Here is a 20893-nt window from a genome sequence, read left to right as displayed (position 1 = left end):
CTAGAGTCGCATACTCCTTTTTTCTATTTTTGAAATCGCTATCGGATGAGTAAGTATAGGACCACGTTGTGTGTTCATGGAAGTTATTATTAATAGTTCCTATTTTTATTTTTATTCATTTATATAATATAAATAATAATATTTCGGATACATTAGGGAAAAATAAACGGACAAGAAGGGTTCGTGAATTTTTATTAATATTTTTCTGATTCTTATTTTTATATTCATTTATATGGGGAATAAGTACTGATCTTATATTATTCATCTATTACATTTGTTTTTATATTTATTTATTACTTCGATATGTTTGCAGCCAATTTCTCAACAAGTATTAATAAAAATATTAGTATATATTTTTATTCCAGTAATGAAAAATTCAATTTCATCTATTTTATTTATAATTGATCACAAATTATCTAAAAAAAATTATTTATAGACGGTGAGGAATGAAAATTCAATTTCATCTATTTTATTTATAATTGATCATAAATTATCTAAAAAAATTATTTCAAAACATTTTAAAAAACCACGTAAAAATACTTTTGTGGAAATATTGATGAGGTGATATTCATTGAATACTAACTTGTCCAATGATAAATGAATTTTGTAGAAGGAAAAAAAAACCATTCGTAGTTTTGCATGAAAAGGAAAGCAGACAAGTTTCGAGTGTGTATAAAGTGGAGTTACTAGCTAGTGGGACGAACCAGGGGAAGGTTGACCTGTGACTTATAAATTATAATACATCTAGGCTACGTTTGGTTGGAAGGATAGGATAAACTAATGATTAGTACGTAAATGATAAAGAAAATGATTGTGGTAGGATTGTAATATATAGTGTAAAATAATATTATGTTTGGTAAGATTTTTAAGTGTAGGATAATTTTGAAATTTTTGATGAACAGACGAAATTGCCCTTCCCCCCGGAAAAGATCGGTGGGTGAGAGACGGCTGCCGGAAATTACCGACGGATTCTGAAAAACCGTCGCTAATAGCGACGGTTTTCCTGAGAAACTGTCGCCGATCTTGTTTTGAATTATTTTAATTACTAAAAAATTGACATTTTGCGACGGTTTATAACAAAACCGTCGCTATTTGCGACGGAATTTTTGCAAACCGTCGCTAACCGTCTGTCGGCCGGTGTTCGGCCGGCATTCGGCAGTTCGTCGCCGGTCTGCCGTGCTCGGCCGCGGTCGGCGGTCCGTCGGTGGTCGGCCGGCGGCGGTTGTGGAGGCGGCTGTCGGTGGCGGGAAGTGGTGGTGAGTTTGAATTTAGGAGAAGGGTAAAATTGGAAAAATAGGATGTATTAAGAGTGGGATAAATAATCCTAGGGGGTGAGGAGGTATTATTTTAACCTACCTAATATAACCTAATCATTCATAGGAGGGATTGAGTTGGTTTAATAATCACGCGAACCAAACAGCTGACTAGGTAGGATAAAATAATCAATACAGGCTAATCACCCGAACCAAACGCAACCCTAATGTCAAAATATATTTCAGATTCGAGACTCGATTGTAACGTAACATCTTCCCAACTCAAAAAGATAAATAAATAAGCTCTGAGTTTGAATGAATAAAATTTATTATTTCCGATAGCTTTTAATTCCTAAAATTACTCTTCAAAATATCACACTTTAAAATTCATTTTCTAAATCAAATCAGTCAAATTAATTAAAGCTAGAGCATGGATTTAAAATCATGTTTGGAAGTATATAGGTTACTCTTAATAATTGGTCGAAAAAATAATTTTGGAAGATATGTATCACCAGAAATATAGTCGTAAATCTGATTATTGTTTTGTTGATATTTCCTCATGAATCTCTGTCCAAAAAACTAATAATTGTGACAACGAATGGATATGCAAATACTTGGTATAAGTTAAATTTAAACGACGACTAGAATATAGAATTATTTTATTATATTATATTGGACATCACACACAATTAATTTAATAATAAAAATGGTTATGTCTTGGACGAAGACGAATCAAACAGTATAGACCGCACATACCTTCCCCTTTTCAGGAAAATTCGCGAAATTGGTCCTATGAGTTGTCATGTAAAAACACGATTTTAAACAATCATTCATCCAAGTGATCAATTTTATTTAATCGCGTAATATATAATCCCACACTTCATCCCTCAAAGGCTCATTTGAAAACCCAATCATCGTCAGTTCGAAACTGAACTTTCGGTTTCGAATAATTCCAGTTATCCGATTCCTCAAGAAAAAAATGTCAAATAATGAACAAAACCGGCCTCATGCACTAATGTTCCCATATCCTCTTCAAGGCCATGTGATCCCATTCGTAAACCTAGCAATAAAACTTGCATCAAAAGGCTTCAAGATCACCTTCGTAAACACGGAGTCGATCCACCACCAGATCTCCAAATCCAGAAGCAATGAAACCCACGACGATATATTCGCCGGGACACGTAAATCGGGCCTCGACGTGCGATACGTTACCGTTTCAGATGGTTTCCCTCTAGGGTTTGATCGTTCCCTGAACCACGACCAGTTCTTTGAAGGGATAATGCATGTGTTTCCAGCACATGTGGATGAACTTGTTGGCAATCTGGTGAGGGATGATCCGACGATCAATAGCCTCATCGTCGACACGTTCTACGTCTGGCCGTCCATGATCGCCCAGAAGTACAGGCTAGTGAATACATCGTTTTTTACGGAGCCGGCGCTTGTTCTTACGATGTATTATCACGTAGAACTCTTGAGGAAACATGGCCATTTCGCTTCTGTGGGTAAGATTCCATTATCACGTAGAACTCTTATTTAATTTTTTTAATTTTTTTAATGACATTCTTATATATATATTTTGCTATCGATAAAAGATATCTCAAATATAAAATTTAATAGGAAAAATTATTCCAACATAATTATATAATTTTTTAAAAATTTGATACACTAATGTTTCTTCCCCTTGAAATATCCCAACCCATTTCTAATAGAGGTGTAAAAACCCGGGTCTCCTCCATTGCGCCACTGTTTACTTTACCTCATTTGACGATAAATTATATAAATCTTTAACCATCAGGTCGTGTAATTAATTTCTTAGCATTAACAAGAAAAGTCACAGTCAATGAAAGATAAATTTCCACATCTTTATGTCCGGCCACTAGAATCTGGATTAGGTTGATAATATTACGAATTTAAGTTCTTCATTTGTTAAATGAATTTACTCAAAAAAAAAAAAGGTTCAAATAAATAAACTAGATTAAAATCTAGCCTTTCAATTTTTTTTACAAAAAATATTAGACAAAAACTTGTGTAAGACTGGCTCACGGGTCGTATTCGTGAGAGGAATCTCTTATTTGGGTCATTAATGAAAAAGTATTATTTTTTATGCTAAGAGTATTACTTTTTATTGTGAATATGGGTAGGGTTGACCCGTCTCACGTATTAAGATCTGTGAGACGGTCCCACTCAAAATATTATTCCTTACTGATTGGGACACGTGTACCAACTTAGAGTATACGTGGGAAATAGTTAGACTGCTGCGTGTACATAATAATTCTATACTATATATGTATAAGTTGGTGTACTAACACGTGTAGAATAAGTATGCTTTGTGTGTGTGTGTGTATTTTAAAATATAGATAGTAATCTTCTTAATCAATGCATGCATGATTTATATATTGTTTTTGTAAGTAAAGAATATTTATGTAAAAAGAATATATTTAATTTGCTTTTTGAATTTTTGTTTTGTATATTAAAATAGTATATTTATTTTCTATTTCTTGATGAAATTTATTGTACTTTTATTTTTTCCGATTTCTTGCTTTACTTTTCAGGGTAATTAGATCCTTTTGTGATTTAATTAAGGGAATTTTTTTCCCATCAACTTCTTCAATTTTAAGTTTTCGGTCATTAAGTTTTTAAAATTTGATTTTGATAAACTTAATTTTAATTTTATATATTTTGGTCCAATTTATGATAGGCAAAAACTTGTGTGAGACGGTCTCACGGGTCGTATTTGTGAGACGGATCTCTTATTTGGGCCACCCATGAAAAAGTATTACTTTTTATGCTAAGAGTATCACTTTTTATTATGAATATGGGTAGAGTTGACCCGTCTCACAGATTATGATCCGTGAGACGGTCTCACATGAGACTCACCCTTTATGATATTATGCCAAGAATATGCTAATGTACAATAAAAACGTCTTCATCATCATCAAGAAAAGATATTTACTCAAAAAAAAAAGAAGATATTTATATAGTTGTACGGTCAGTTGGGAATTCACACCGGAGAAATCTCTTTGGGTAATGTTTCTCTAGTTACATGATCGTTACATGTATATTAGTTTTCCAAATTAAACGATTTTCACATGTGTCATCTTTTAATTTAAATCATATATAAGATATCATCATCATTAACTACATTTATCCAAGAAATGCCGGATTGAGGTTGTGTCTGATTTCTTTTTCACATGACCAAATCATATTAGACGTATCTCTCAAATCTTATCTTATATGAGGGCTACACATAAATAGTTCATAATCATTTTATTTCTAATTTATCATAATATGTTTTGTCACATATCTATCTTAACATTGGCATCTTTGATACCACCATATTATGCATATGTAATGTAGTGGTCCAACACTCCGAGCCACAAAACATAGTTGGTCGAACAATAATCTTATAACATTTTTTTCAATATCGAATGCATCTTTCTATCGCATTAAACTCCTGATGTCATCTTCCATTTCATCCACCTTATTTTAATCCTATGATTCAAAATTGATTATTTGTCAGATGTCACGTCAATAATGAAACCAAAATATTCGAAAATTAAAATTTTATTTACCCAAACCAACGACCAAAACTTAAAATTGGACCAACAAAAAAAACATTTTCCCTTTAATTAGTAGTCATAGAAATGTAAAATAATGTTGGAAAATGCCGCTGAGGTTAGTAAATCTTGGCATGCGAATATGCGATAACTATACATGATTTAAATTTTAGATAAAATTAAATGTTTACGTAGCAATTTGTGTGTGTGTGTTAACTTTGAGCTAATACCAAATTCCATGTTGTCACCCAATCTTGAACAGAGAACAGGATAGATGCAATCGACTATATTCCTGGAGTAAAATCCATTCTCCCCGTGGATTTGGCCTCCTATTTACAAGCCAAAGATGATACTTACACCACAGTTCATCGAATCATTTACAAAGCTTTCGAGGACGCGAAGAAAGCAGACTTCATGATCTGTAACACGATTCAAGAACTTGAAGAAGACACAATCTCAGCTTTACAAGAGAAGCAGCCTTTCTATTCAATCGGGCCCATTTTCCCTCCTGGCTTCACCAAAGGCCACGTATCCACGAGCCTGTGGCCCGAATCGGATTGCGTCCAATGGCTCAAAAAGAAGCCGCCGAGCTCGGTTTTGTACGTCTCTTTTGGCAGCTATGCACACACTAGCAAACGTGACATTGAGGAGATTGCTCATGGTCTCATTCTTAGTGGGGTGCATTTCATTTGGGTGCTCCGACCTGATATCGTTAGCTCAGATGAACCCGATTTCTTGCCGGATGGGTTCGAGGATCGGATCCGAGGTCGGGGATTGATCGTGCCGTGGTGCAGTCAAATCCAGGTTCTTACAGATCAGTCTGTCGGGGGATTCTTGACGCACTGTGGATGGAACTCCATATTGGAAAGTTTATATTGCGGTGTCCCGTTGGTTTGTTACCCTTTGTTGACGGATCAATTTACGAACAGGAAATTGGTGGTGGATGATTTAAAGATTGGAATCAATCTACGTGATGAGAACTTGAATTTGTCGAGAAATAGGATTTCTGAGAAGATTAAATATTTGATGCATGGAGATGAGTCAGGGGAGATTCGGAAGCAAGTCAAGAAGGTGAAGAACTCGTTGGAGAATGCAATGGGGATTAATGGATCTTCGGAAGCTAATTTGAATCAGTTTATTAGAGATTTGAAGGCAAAAATTGGAGAGCATAAAGGCTGTGGGTTTTCTAAAAAAGAGAACGAAGGGTTTCATTTAAATAATTTTGCTGGAAATAATTAATGTTTCCCAGCCACATCTTTCTCAGAGTGAGATGTAATGTGTGTGTATATTTGAAATAGTATTTCTGAAAGGTTTACGTGGATATGGAGTAGCTATGTACAATATGAGAGATATGGAGATTGATGAAAATTTCACATCATTACTGAAAAGAATTTGTGCATAACATATGAAAACACGAAGATATTGGTGTTCAAAATTTGAAAATATAAAAATTAATATTTGTTTATTAGAGGTTTTTAGCGATCTCGTGATCTCACATGATTATTATATGTAATTAACACTTATTTATGTATATTACATATTATGGGCTATCTAGAAGATTTGAAAAATTATTTTTTTTTATGCATTAACTCATGCAATTTCGAATTTTTGTTCATTAAGTTTTCAGTTTAGGTAAATTAATTTTTAATTTTTGAGTTAATGACACGTTAAATGGTTAATTAAATTTTTTTGTATGGTAATAAAAAATATTTGAGGCCGTAAAAACATTAATTATTGGGAAATGATTTTACACTAATTTGTCTAATTTTAGGTTTTGGTTCAATAAAAATTTTGTTTCAGTACATTAACTTCAATTTTTTTTTTCTATTTTGGTCCAGTGATGCCGTGACATAGATATGTCATTAATTTACATTAGCAAATGTTACGGTCAATTTTTTACTAAATCACATCAATGTTTTTTGATATCACTTCACCAGTTAAAAAAATAGGATTGAAAGTTAAATAATTTCAAATTTAGAGTACCGATAATTTTGAAAAAATGACCCAAAACTAAAAATAGTCATTGTGCTTTATCTACCCTTTTGTATAGATTTAAAACTTATGTTTTCACAACTTTTTTAAAAAAAATTATGAATTAATAAAACAGTCATAAAAGTAATGGTTCACTTCTTTTTTCTCGTTTTGCCCGACTCAAAATTTTTCTTACACGGCTTTGCACTTCTTGATACTTAATTTTTTCTTGCACTTTTTGGGCGCTATTCTAGTAATGGCTTAATAAGATATCAAAATAATTAAAAAAGTGATATAATTGAAAATGTACGCTTGCGACTCCAAAACTGATAGGCAGGCTTGGGCATAAGATAAGGCCCAAGAAGAACTATGTTTTCACTGCTAAAGTTTTTTTTGCGCCAAAAATGAAATACACGTATATATCTATATCTATACTATTTATTAAGGATGAGAACCTTTAAAAACTGTCAAGGAGGATACCATTTTTTTTCCAGTTTTACCTTACAGTTATAGTTATATTACACTTTTGTTTTTTGTGTTTTTAGTCAACACACATTTTATTTTTTTTTCAATCATATAAATCTCAATTTAGTCCCTCAAAATAATTGTCAATTTTAACTTTAGGCCATCGATAATGATAAAAAAGATTTGTACACACACGCAAAGCGGTCAGAGTAATAGTTATATATAAAAATGCTCCTAATCAGACAAAATAGACACCAAATTTTTTTCCCATTTTTGCCTTTATATAGTAGAGATATTACACTTTTGTTTTGTTTTTTTAATTGAAACAAAACATTTTTTTCCTTTTGTTTTTTTTTAATTTTAATAATTATAGCACTTTAGTCCCTCGATAATTTTTCAAATTTCACTTTAGTCTCTCGATAATTATTAAAACAAACTGTACACACACGCACCGCGTGTGCAGAGTGACTAGTACTTCAAGATGACGGATGAGTTGCCAACCAAGTTTCAAAAGGCTGGGTTCTAGCCATTATAGTAGGTCCGCTAGGCTCATAGACCGTTAGAAGAAGATATTCAAAAGAGAATCCCCATAGAACAAAAGAAAGAGAGCGGCGGAAAATATGAAGATGATCAATTGGTATTATCTAAGAATGTATAAAAATTTTCGAAGCAACAGAGATGTTCAATCTCTCAAACAGAAAATCATTCTTATACTTGTTATGCTTTTTTCCGCCATATAAACTAGGTTAAGGAGCACTTTCGAGCATCAGAGAACAATTTCATCATCTACATCGTATCATCAAGGATCAATGTGCTTTTTACTCAACTTTTACACTAGTTTAATGCAACATACGAATAACAATGGTTGTAGAAGTTAGAGTTTATCTACTTGTGTGCTAATGAGTCGGACTGTTAAGTTCATGAGTATGGGGATGTGCGTATCTATCTGTCGATATTATCACATATCTCATAGAGATCATTGGTGTCAGTATTTTACGACTCATTTGATCAATCAAATCAAACGTTGCAACATCAGCCGTCGATAGGATGTCCTACATCAGGCTGATGAACTGATTTCATGTGGTTAATGTTCTTGAAAACTATATTTAAAAACAAATGGTTGATTTTAAAGGTACTGGACATATCCATTATAGTTTATTTATGCACGGGCTTCACGTTTGAATATGATAAATTTGGACTGTACTGAAAATTTTCTATCTGATCTGTCTTTTTAGTGAAGGTACTTTCCAAGAAATTAAAAAACTCATAAATATTGAAAAGATCATAGAACCAATGAAAATTTAAAATTAATTGATAACAATGATAAGGGTTCCTTTCTGTTTTTTTTTTTTTTTTTTTTTTTTTTTTTTTTTTATGTGGAAAGCTATATACAGCTTGTTCGATTTTTTTGTTCAAATGGTTAATTGGTATGTCTAATTTGTTGAAAACTAATATAATTTTTTCTGTTTGTATTTCTTCTAGTTTTATTACAATACACATGATTTTTGTTATAAATAAATCTCATTTAAATTTCTCATCTTTAATATTTGCACGCAACGTTGAACATCATTAAATTTTCTACCAGTAAAAATTTCAGCTCATGAACACATGCATAAAACACGTGCTTTGAATTTTACCATCTTATTTGAATTATATATATATATATATATATATATATATATATATATATATATATATATATGTGTGTGTGTGTGTGTATATATATACACATATATATGGGAAATTATAATTTTAATAATTTATATTTGTCTATTTAACAGTTTTTATTTTTTATATTGTCAATTTTCCTTTTAATCTACCATCTTTAGTATTTTTAATTTTTTTGTAATTTTAGTTTTTTATGACGTGACACTGACCTAATGTTGAGTCACTAATAATCCAAATTATAAAATATTAAACTTGCCAAAAAATATGAAATCTATAGAACTAAGATATCATTTCGACATCGTAGGAAACAAAAAATTTCTAAAACACAACATATATATGACAAAAATTACAATATATGTAAATTCTCAAAAATTTATTTATTTTTTACCTTTTATTATCATACTTTATTTGAATTAGTTAACCTTATATAATCATACTTTAACCCATATAAGAAAGTGCATGATCCCAAATCTCAACTTACGTGTAGTTTTTTATGTACAAGACAATAAAATTGACGTATATTCCCAAAATATAGAACTAGATCAACAATTTTAAAAAAATTGTGGAACCTTTTAACATAATATCACCACACAATATTACCCACAATCAAAGTTTTTTAACTGTAGAAAATTGAATCACACACACAAATTAAAACATGTGCGTATATATTGCACAATTATTATATGGAAAATAATTTCTGACCAAGCATGCTGGTGCACATAACACAGTGTCCACGGCTGTCTGCTTTGTCTGTTTCATGCACAGTAAAAATTTATGCTATGAATAACGTGTTGATCGGTTTTTTTTTTACATAAGATTGGGAAGTATGGAATATTAGAATTATAACACACTAATTATAGGGAATATGTTTTTTTGAATTTTAAAAATATAGTTATTATTATTATCATTATTATTATGATGATAGATGGAGGGAGAGGAATGACTAATTTGATGTCACGACATAATAACAAAATGTTCATATCATTTATAATCTGAAAAATCCCAAAAATTTGTCAAACACAAACATAAATATTTTAAAATAAAAAAAATATCCTGTTTAAATAATTATTTTGTTTAATTGCACGTGATATATGTATTTTATGGTTGAGTACATATGCTATATTTTTTTTAGTTTTTATTTACGTCATGTTGATGTGACATTCATATAATGTCAACATAAATTTTCATGTGTATAATATCACGTTAACTGTCCATATAATCGAGGACTAAATTGAAAAAAATTACTGAGAGATATATATCTAAGAAGCAAATTTGACAACACAAAGAATCAAAATTTCAAAAAGAACAATATACGCATGAAGGATGAAAGTTGCAATTTTCATTTTTCCAAAATCCACACCCTCTTTGGATGAAGTGAACAACATTTTTAATAAATGATATTAAACTAACATTTTCTCAAAATTTTATGTTCCTCTTTGTTTAATTTGGGTTTATATCCCACCAACTACGTGAGATGTTTAGTTAATATTAGAAATAAGAGATAAAATTGTGTGGCATTGGCATAAACTTCTTGCAAAACTATTTGCACATGGAGAAGAATAAGCTATATTGTTGTCCACTTGAGAAAAACTGAAAACTTTAATTTCCAAATTGATATGATATCAAAAAAATGTAAAATTAGTGGAAATCTACAAAAGGAGCATAATATTTGAAGATGAACGTGGTGGACAAGAGTTAGTTCGATTATGGGTGTGTGGGCAGTGCCCACACCCCATATGAGTGGTTGAGATTCCACCTCATGGGAAAAAAAAAAATTAAAAAAAAATAAAATTGGGCCAGAAAAAATCCTGGTCTTTGGATGTACCCCTGCAGACAGTGCCTGCAGAGGTAGGATGAAATAATCCGTGGACAAAGACTCAGGACCTCCATTACCTAGCCAAGACAAATGGTCCGCCTACGTTAGCAACCCCACCAAATTATGTCTACCTTCCTTGTGGATTGTTATAGCTATAACAAAATTCGATTATTTCTTTTGATGTTACATTTATTTTTCGAGGTTTGTGAAAAAATAACAAACAAATCTAATTACTTCTATTTACAAACCTCCTCATCGAATTTGTTTTTATATTACGTTTTATATTCTTAAGTTTGTATTTATCTTATATTTTTATGGGTTTAAATGTAAGAAATACAAAACTGATGGGTGTATATAATTTTAGAAGTTATCAAGATTTATTTTTTACTTTTTATAAATATCAAGTGAAGTATATGTAATATTTAAATATAATTGTTTTTTTTTTTGTTAATAGTACCAATCTGAGAGGAAGTAGATGGTAGTGTCGATGCTACGGGGCCGTGTCTTCATAGGATCTGGACCATTGATTTTAAAGAAATTGGTGGACTCTATATATGCGTGGTTAAAATTGTGCCATTGATCTTCTCATGAGGGCTATGGTAGAGTGAAATGTCATGAAGTAGATGTATGATACTCAATGCTCTTCAGAAAAAAAGTTAAAAGGAACTTTTAAATTTTATTTTGATGATTAATATAATTCACCTTCTACTAAAATAATTTGAATAGTTGATTCGATCTGATCGCTGGAAGAAAACATGGAATTAATTTAATAATGATAGTAAATTAAATAATTTTTTTTTTGAAAAAAAAAACCAGAATCATCCACAATCTCACTGTACGCACCGCGCCAAAAGGTCTCTACAACACGAGTTATAATTCCATTATCTCCAATAATAATTAATGGAAAATGAACAGTACTGTGCGGTGCTCTTCCTACAGTCTCTGTCCATTGTATAAATAAATACGGCAAGTTCTGTATGAAAAATAACACAACCAGAGGTGATCTCTATATTGTTTCAGCAATACCACCGAAAACCAAGAATATTTACCCATTTCTGTGTGTATTCTACTGAAATGGACACTTACTCGCTCCACTTAGCAATGGCGGCATTCTTTGGGGCGTCGGTTGTGGCAGTTTCGGCGTACTATATGCACAGGAAGACTCTTAACCAGTTGCTGGAGTTTGCGAAGGCGATAGAAAGGGATAGAGACGATGGCGCGGTGCAGGAGGAGGAGGAGGGCGACTCGGTGGAGCATTTGAAGAATTACCCGTCTCGGACGCGTCGGAAGGGGAGGGACGGATGTTACCGACGTGATTCGGCGTCTATGCCGGATGTGACGTCGTTCTCTGGTGGTGGCGGAGGTCAGGTGGATAAGAGGAACTGTCCATTGTACGTGGATGCTGTTCCGGGGGGTTTGCCTGGGCTTCATATGGTCCCTGAAGGTACGAATGTTGGATTTTGTTTTTGCCTGAATGATAAATTGAAGCGAACTCCATCTACTCCTATGCGATTAAAGCCTGTTAATTTACGAGCTAGTTATGATAATCTGGCAAACCGAAAATTTGTACTTCTTTTTTCCCCGTGGAGCAAGTGAATTCATGAGCTTCGTTTTTTCCTTCCTTTCGGTGGTGGTGGTGGTATTGACTTTCTGCTTTTCCCTTATTTTTTTAAAGTTCGTCCCTTTAGTTTTTGACTGAGAGAGAAAACGACTTTGATTTGGATTCTTGTTCGTCTTCATCATTCGGTAGGGAAGAAGGAATTGTTGTCTGAACGAGAATATGTGCTTTGCTATTATTTTGCTACTCTGCTAACTGAGGATATTAGAAAATCTTTTTAATGATTGTGATCTTTCCATTCGAAGCATTGAGATGTTTGTTAATACCTTAGCTCAATGAAACTGCTCCACTGCTGAGAAACGTCCATCCACTAAAAGACAAATGGATAAAAATTTTGTTATTATTTTTAGTATTATTGCAACTTATCTGCTTTGATAATTAGGATTCTATAGCACCCTATATTAGATAATTATCCCCAAAATGTGGGTGCTAACTTCTTTACTTGGCTTCTGTGTTTTTGCTCAAATCCTGCTTGTTTTGTCACCTGTTGGAATCTCGCATGCATCTTTTAGAACAACAAATGACCAAATAGGAAAATAAATGAAATTGGATAAGGAAAATCGCATACAAAATTTTGAATAAGGTGGATGGGGGACCTTGGAAAACATTGGGGCACGAGGTCAAAACGTATAAATATAATGTATTGTGACACTTGGCTATTTTCCATCGATTTTAGTTCATTCCATTACAATTTCTCAGTCTGCTTATTTAGACAAGATGAAAGAAATGATTCAACAATCTTTTTAATCCCCTCACGGTAAAATGGCTATGCATTTCAGGGAAACCCGGTAAGGTAAATTCAAGTACAAGAGCTGCACATCTTATTCGACCCACTTCTCCCAAATCACCTGTTGTTAGTGCTGCTGCATTTGAAAGTGTTGAAGGTTCAGATGATGAAGATATATGACTGATAATTGCAAGCTGGACATGTCATATATTCATACTAATGGAAATGCAGTAAGTAGAATATATTGATAGAAAAACGCTTGCTCTGGTTATTAGACTGTTCACCTGCACGCACAAGCACAAACACTTGCGGATTGTTTCCCCATTCTTTTGAATATTTTTAATGTCCTGTTGATCCCTTGATTAACCTCTGGACGTGAAAGCATGTATCAGAGTGTACCAGGCCATATCAACGCTAATGCTGAGGTATTACCCGTGACGACATCTAGCATGATGCGCTCCCATAGTGTATCTGGCGACTTGCACGGTGTTCAACCTGATCCCATAGCTGCTGATATCCTAAGAAAAATACCAGAGCACGAGACTTTTGTACAATTGAAAATATCCCCCACCGGTATTGTCCTAATCTCTATTTCATCAGTTGGCTCAGTACCCCAGCATGCCACTTAGTTCATATTGGTGTTGCTCAAAGTGAAAACCTGCGCCAGTTGTTGCATTAATTTAACACTTCCTCTATTTTTCAATGAATGCATCTCAAGATCTTTTGGTTGTTTTCTTTGTCTATACTTCCAGTTGTTCTCTCTATAGCAGGGATTGAATGTCAAGAAGGTTATTATATTGCCAGTGAACATTTTTTAAAATGCTTAAGAATTGTGGAAAGCCGGAAAGGGCCTTTATATATATTAGGTGATTCTATAAAGCTTGGTGTATTGTTTTTTATCTTGGTATCTGAGGATTTTGTGCAACTTCTTTGGCTTTTGTTTTACATACAAATTGGAGAGTTCGTTTACTTATGATTTTTTCTTGTCAGTATATATAATTTATTATCTTCATCTTGTATGAATTTGTAATTTTTTGTGTAAAATAGGTTGCTTTGATCCAAATGCATTTGTGTTTTTTAACTTTGTTTCCAATTTCATATAATTTCTGTTAGAGACACCATCTGTTGATGAAGTGGAGGTCTACCGTAATCTACAAGATTGCCTTGAAATGCGGAAGAATTATGTATTTAGAGAAACCATTACACCATGGGAGAAGGAAATTATATCTGACCCCAGTACCCCAAAGCCAAATCCGAATCCTTTTGTTCATTTCCCTGAAGAAAAATCTGATGTAAGTCTCTATATTTATTAATATTTGCAATACAAATCTTACGTTATCGATCTTGTTCATCCAAAAATCTGTTGTTGCTTACTGTGTAAATTGACTTTGCTATTGATATTTTGACTAATTTCATCTCAAATGTCTGCAGCACTATTTTCAGATGGAAGATGGAGTTGTTAATGTTTATGACAATAAGGATTGTAAGATAAAAATTATGACCATGCTGCATTAGTTTATGTCCTCTTTATTTTCCCTCCCCTTTCCTTACAGTTTCTTTCCCTGCAGCAAAAGAGAAACTTTTTCCTGTGGCTGATGCTACAACCTTTTTCACTGACATGCACCACGTCCTTAAGGTTATAGCAGATGGGAATATCCGAACTTTATGTCACCATAGGCTAGTTCTTTTAGAACAGGTTTATACATCCTCTGAGCTTAAATTACTCAGTAGTTTGCTTAGCGTATCAAGATTCAAATTCATGCAATTGATAACCTGAGTGAATCTGACTCCAGAAATTCAACCTTCATCTGATGCTTAACGCGGAAAATGAATTTCTGGCTCAAAAAAGTGCTCCACACCGAGATTTTTATAATGTCCGAAAAGTTGATACTCACGTCCATCACTCAGCTTGCATGAATCAGAAACATCTTTTAAGGTTTATAAAGTCAAAGTTGAAGAAGGAGCCAGACGAGGTAATGCTTTTGTTATGTGATCAATGTCTCCCTTTATCGATTTCAATACCAGTCCACTAATATTGCTTTATTAATGATCAAGGGAAAGAGGAAAATAACTGTATTGTTAACAGCATATTTTGTTACTCATTTTCAGGTTGTTATTTTCAGAGATGGGACATACCTGACCTTGAGCGAGGTGTTCGAGAGCTTGGACTTAACTGGGTAGTGATGCAGTTTTAATGATTGTCTCGTCGGGAAAAGAATATACAAAACTTTTGGAAGATATTTTTGTTTTGCATAGTTAATTTTTTTCAGCATGTCCATACCTCATTACCTTTGTTCCTATTTATTTATTGCATGGTTCAAGATTTTTTGTTTAAATAAAATTTGACAGGTATGATTTGAATGTTGACCTGTTAGATGTTCATGCTGACAAAAGCACCTTTCACCGTTTTGACAAATTTAATTTGAAGTATAATCCCTGCGGTCAGAGTAGATTGAGAGAGATCTTTCTGAAACAGGATAATCTTATACAAGGTGCATTCTCTTTCTTTATTCTCACGTAATTTATACCGTAGCCATTCGTTCCATGGTGCTCCGTACTCTAGTTCAAATGTGTAGGATGTTCTGTTTTTCTATCGTATGTAGAATTCTATTGGTCAACTTCTGATTTAACTTGTCTTGTTTCCGGCAGGTCGTTTCCTTGCTGAAATGACCAAGGAAGTTTTTTCAGATCTCACCGCAAGTAAATACCAAGTGGGTCTCTGATAACCTATTCACAGATTATCTGTCACTGAATGCTTGAATCCTTATGAGTGAGCATGTTACTATTTTTATGGGTTGGGTTTGGATAGTGGGAACGAGTCGACTTACTTTTGTACATCTCAAATGAAGCTAGGTTTACTCAAAGTTACTTATGGTAATGGGTGGTTTTATTTTGACTTATGCTTGCAGTTTTAACTACATTACTGCTTTCTTTCTTTGATGTCTTACTCATTAGTCATTTTGTATGCCTTTCATCTTTGTTGTGTTGATTCCATTTATTCTCCGAGAAGCTGATGAAATACTGTAAATGTAGCATACATTTTTGAAAAACTTTATCTGTTCTTTATGATTACAGGATACAATAATATATGTGCTTATGCAATTTGGATAGTCATGCATAATTTGTCTTAAGGTTGACTTATTACAATTTTTGTTTTTAATTTATCTTATTACTTTGGTGTAGATGGCCGAATATAGAATATCTATATATGGCAGAAAGATGAGTGAGTGGGACCAACTGGCAAGTTGGATAGTAAATAATAACTTGTACAGTGAGAATGTTGTATGGTTGATTCAGGTAAATAGAGAACGTGTTTCATCCTTTCTGTATGTGCACACTTGCACTCACTTTCATTCATGCATGTTAGCAGAACCCTATTCTCCCTCAATAACGTGGGTACTCTTTTTCTCAATACGGAAATTAATCTTCTAGCTTCCAAGACTCTACAATGTGTACAAGGCGATGGGAATTGTGACTTCATTTCAGAACATCCTTGATAACATCTTTCTCCCGTTATTTGAGGTTACCGTTGATCCGGATTCACATCCACACTTGCATGTTTTTTTAAAACAGGTTTGTCTTCCCTATTTTATATCGTCACTATGATGCAATGAACATGGGCTGTCTAATATGACTCTAGAAGCATCTTGGAATATGTTTCAGCGTAGTTGGAATTTGCAAACACCTAGGGTGTGTTTGGATGTAAACATTTGTGAGAGAAGAGTTTTAACTTGAAGATTTAACTCTATCGTACATGTTTGGTACTGCAGAATTCCATTAATATTCCTCTCCTTCCTTTTGAACTTATTCATTGATAGATGGATTTCAAATTGTCACAAAATGAAATAATTTGAAACACGTCTCTCAATTTTTTTTTGAAATCCAACTGAATTCATCCAAATTCAACTCTAATATGCAAGTTCAGTGTCATATGCCTAGTTTTTCCTTGGATTTATTCTGGAGTACTACTGTCTTTTGTCTTACAGGTTGTTGGATTGGATCTAGTAGATGATGAAAGCAAGCCTGAAAGACGGCCTACAAAACACATGCCTACGCCAGATCAATGGACCAATATATTTAATCCTGCATTTTCGTACTATGCATACTACTGCTATGCTAACCTGTACACCCTGAACAAGGTTTGCGTGTAATACACAACTTGTTTGTGCTCAATAAGCTCAAAAGTCCCTCCGTGATTGGAAGAAGCATTGTTTAATACCTCTCTAATTGTATTAGCTAGTTTTCATGTCTGTTGCTGCGGTAGTTTCTTTTCTTTCCTCTTCAGTGGGGGCAAAGGGAGAAACACCACCTCGAGAGATGCTATATTCTTGCCAGAAACCCTTTCACATTTGCTCATACAAAGTGGATACATAATTTGTGGTTTGCGGTGATTTTATAAATTGATCTACATGTGCTGTTTGTGTACCATTTGCTGATCATTGTGGCATCTGGAGAAACACCACCTCAAGAGATATATTTCTGCCTGTGAACTTTTTACCTTTTCATATTTGTATATACGAAGTGGATGCAGAATTTGTGGTTTGTAACGATTCCATATATTGATCTACATGTGCTGTGTGCATATGATTTGGTGATAATGGTGGTGTAGGGTGTTTTTTTTTAAAAAATTCTATTATGCCACCAGTGTCTGTAGCATTTTTGTTATTGACTATCTATTCCGAATCTTGAAATTTATACTTCTTAATTGGACATTTCAGCTTCGTGAATCCAAGGGTATGACAACTATTAAGTTCCGTCCCCATTCTGGAGAGGTGAGTGTAAGCTCCTTTTCTCTCATTTTGAACCACCTTGAGTGGATCGCGTACACCACTCAGATATTATAACATGATCAGGCTGGTGACATAGACCACCTTGCGGCAACATTTCTCACAGCTCATAATATTGCTCATGGGATCAATCTAAGAAAATCTCCAGTTCTTCAATATTTATACTACCTTGCCCAGGTAAGGAGAGAAACTGTTGATGTGAGCTATGCTCCTTTTTATACTATAGTTTTCAAAGGTTTGGAACTAACTGTGAATTCAGATTGGTTTGGCTATGTCTCCTTTGAGCAACAACTCTTTATTCCTAGACTATCATCGCAATCCGTTTCCCATGTTTTTTCTACGGGGCCTTAATGTGTCACTCTCAACTGATGATCCACTACAAATCCACTTAACAAAAGAGCCCTTGGTGGAAGAATATAGTATTGCTGCTTCAGTAAGTTCATAGAATCTAGTTTTCCCTTGAATTTGTGTTTTATTGTTGAAAATTTTCTTGGACTGTTTACTCCTCTGTTATTGCAGGTATGGAAGCTAAGTTCTTGTGATTTATGTGAGATTGCTCGTAATTCAGTCTATCAGTCTGGGTTTTCACACGCCTTGAAGGTATTTCGTTTTCCGGGAATTATTAGGATTGAGGTTGGTGTAATAATTATTCTGGGGTTTACTTTAACATCGAATATAGGAAGAACAAACTGAGTGGATAATATATTCATATTGATGTGGACTCTTTTACATGCCATATTTGACCTTATTTGGTATGGCTTCCAATTTTCAATGCTTTGGTTGAATGGCATACTGACATGGATTTTCTATTAATTTGGGAAAAGGTTCGCTAGTGAAAGCATGAAATTTTCTGTAATGCTTGTTTGCCAGTACCATAAGTTCTATTGATAAACCTTCGAGTTGAATCGTGTAAGTGAATTGAGCTTGATGTTTGATATTAATGGTCCGATTGAGTTTCGAGTAATTGTCAACTATGTGATGACAGAATGATATTAGGTGCAGTAAAGATGACATTTCTGACTCAAGTAATAATTTGTTCCTGTGAACTAATCAGACCATGCAGTCAGGCAGCTTACGCTAAAGAATTTCGTCAGGCTAACTAAGCTGTCAAATTGTTATTGTAGTTATTTGCGACGAAAATATATCTTCCTACATCAAGATCCCTTACCATTGCATTACCTGACTGCATTATACTATGTCCTTATCGCTCTACTCGGTGAATTCTCAGTTTCACTGGATTGGAAAGGAGTACTTCAAGCGGGGACCAGATGGTAATGACATTCGCAGGACCAATGTCCCTCATATAAGGCTTGAATTTCGTGACATGGTATGTGCTTGAAATTTTATACTGGGTCCACATTCTATTTCCTTTTGATAAGGTTGAGCTTGTAAATTTTTACAACCAATTATACGTCACTGCTGCAGATATGGAGGGAGGAAATGCAACTGGTTTTCCTTGGCAGGGCAAACTTTCCCAAGTTTATTGACCCATGAATTGCCCAGCTAATCTTTACACCAGCCATTTACCAGTTTCTCAACCTGAAAGGTATTCTTGTATTTGTGTCTTTTATTTCTTTTATAAAATAGGATCCAGAATGGAACCACGCTACGACTCTGAATGCTTATTTGAACCTTGATTTGTTTTAAGTTAGGAAATCTATCTTGAAATGGCTTTCATTATTCAAGCAAAGCACACACCGTACTCAAAAAGTTAAAAAGTGAATGTATGCAACAATATCAAAACCAAACTACTGAAGTTCAAACTATTATCTTATTCTTATCTGATTTGCTCAAGATTCATCACCAGGAACTGGCCTTTAGACCATAACTTGCTAGTAGTCACTGAGCTGAAAACTCTGAGTAGCTGTACCTTGGCCGATTATACAGGATATATTGGCTTGGGAGCAAAACAAGCATGACAAAAACCTTGTCAAAGCTGTATTATGTGGCTAGAGATTTTTTTGGGGTCTGTGGTTGCTCTACGAAGGGTTAACCGAGTTAGAATTTGATTCATGGCAGACGTTAACTATTTCTTTGGAGTATGCAGTTCAGGATGGACGGAGTTTTTACCATGTCCTTTTGTAGTATTGTAATTGTAATTTTAAGAATTACCAAATGAATGTAAACTTATCAAATAACACCTTTTTTTTAATGCAAGTGGAATTTTTCCCCTGATGATACTGGCAAAGTGAAATTAAATAATTATAACGAACACAAACACTGACATTATTTCCCTAGTATTTATGCTGTTATACTTTTACCTCCTGAAATTCTTTCATGGGCAAGCGAGGTAGCATCTAAATACTTCCCAATTAACGTAAATGGCCTCATTTAATATTTCTGTACATTTGTCAAATCTGTTTATACATGAGGGGATCTTATGTTCAGAATTCAAGACGAAATTACTCAACTGTAAACAAATAAGCGACAACCTCTGGAAACAACCCGACATATGAAGAGTTATTCCTTCACATTCTAAAAAATGTGATTTTTTTTGTCAAAGTATGAGCAACCCTATTTGTTAATCGACCGACAAAAGCGATGAAAAAGAATGTTGCAAGATAAATCCGATCCAGACCCTGATTTTTATTTTCCATCACTTGCAGGGTTTTACGTCTGATTTATAAAAGCTTGAGATATTAAACCAGGATTATTTTTTTGAGCTAACACCAATGTATGCAGATATCAGGAACTCCTGGCAAACACCAATGTATGCAATCTGCATGATGCAAAGGATCAGCCTTTTCCTCATCTGTCAACAATGTCCCCCTCACCTCGGTGTAAGTCGATACATGTGCACCTTTTCGATATTCTGATAGTTGAGTGATGTTGATCAAAGTCACAGGGACTTTCATGTTTCCGATCACATCGTCCATCACGATCATTATTCGCTTGTCTGAGCCGGTTCCCCAGTGTCGTTTCTTCATGATTGGGCTCGTCTCAATGAAGCATTTCATTCCTTATTTCTAGCCCAGCCCGCACTCCTGAAACAAGAACAGGGTTGCCCAATCCAAAAAAAAAAAATCACTTT

General features: G+C 34.0%; 1 protein-coding gene and 1 pseudogene across 1 annotated transcript; both read left to right on the top strand.

The window, feature by feature from the left end:
• The first annotated feature begins 2127 nt into the window (after nt 1–2127).
• On the top strand, nt 2128–6189 carry LOC140826230 (UDP-glycosyltransferase 86A1-like). Its single transcript, XM_073188426.1, has 2 exons — nt 2128–2755; nt 5073–6189. Exons 1-2 carry the CDS (start codon nt 2233–2235, stop codon nt 6047–6049), a joined length of 1500 nt encoding a protein of 499 aa, XP_073044527.1. The 5' UTR covers nt 2128–2232; the 3' UTR covers nt 6050–6189.
• A 5493-nt stretch (nt 6190–11682) lies between these two features.
• LOC140826229 (AMP deaminase-like) lies at nt 11683–20027 on the top strand (annotated as a pseudogene).
• Nucleotides 20028–20893: the final 866 nt, after the last annotated feature.

The sequence above is a fragment of the Primulina eburnea genome, chromosome 3 (assembly GCF_022965805.1).
Source record: "Primulina eburnea isolate SZY01 chromosome 3, ASM2296580v1, whole genome shotgun sequence".
NCBI lineage: Eukaryota > Viridiplantae > Streptophyta > Magnoliopsida > Lamiales > Gesneriaceae > Primulina > Primulina eburnea.
Note: the sequence above shows the minus strand (reverse complement) of the source record. Positions and strands in the feature narration are given on the sequence as shown.

Bases quoted from the DNA above. Each gene is read 5' to 3' on its own strand.
- LOC140826230 (XM_073188426.1), top strand. From the start codon at position 2,233: ATGTCAAATAATGAACAAAACCGGCCTCATGCACTAATGTTCCCATAT. The intron at 2,756-5,072 runs GTAAGATTCCAT...AATCTTGAACAG, and splicing joins TGGCCATTTCGCTTCTGTGG to AGAACAGGATAGATGCAATC.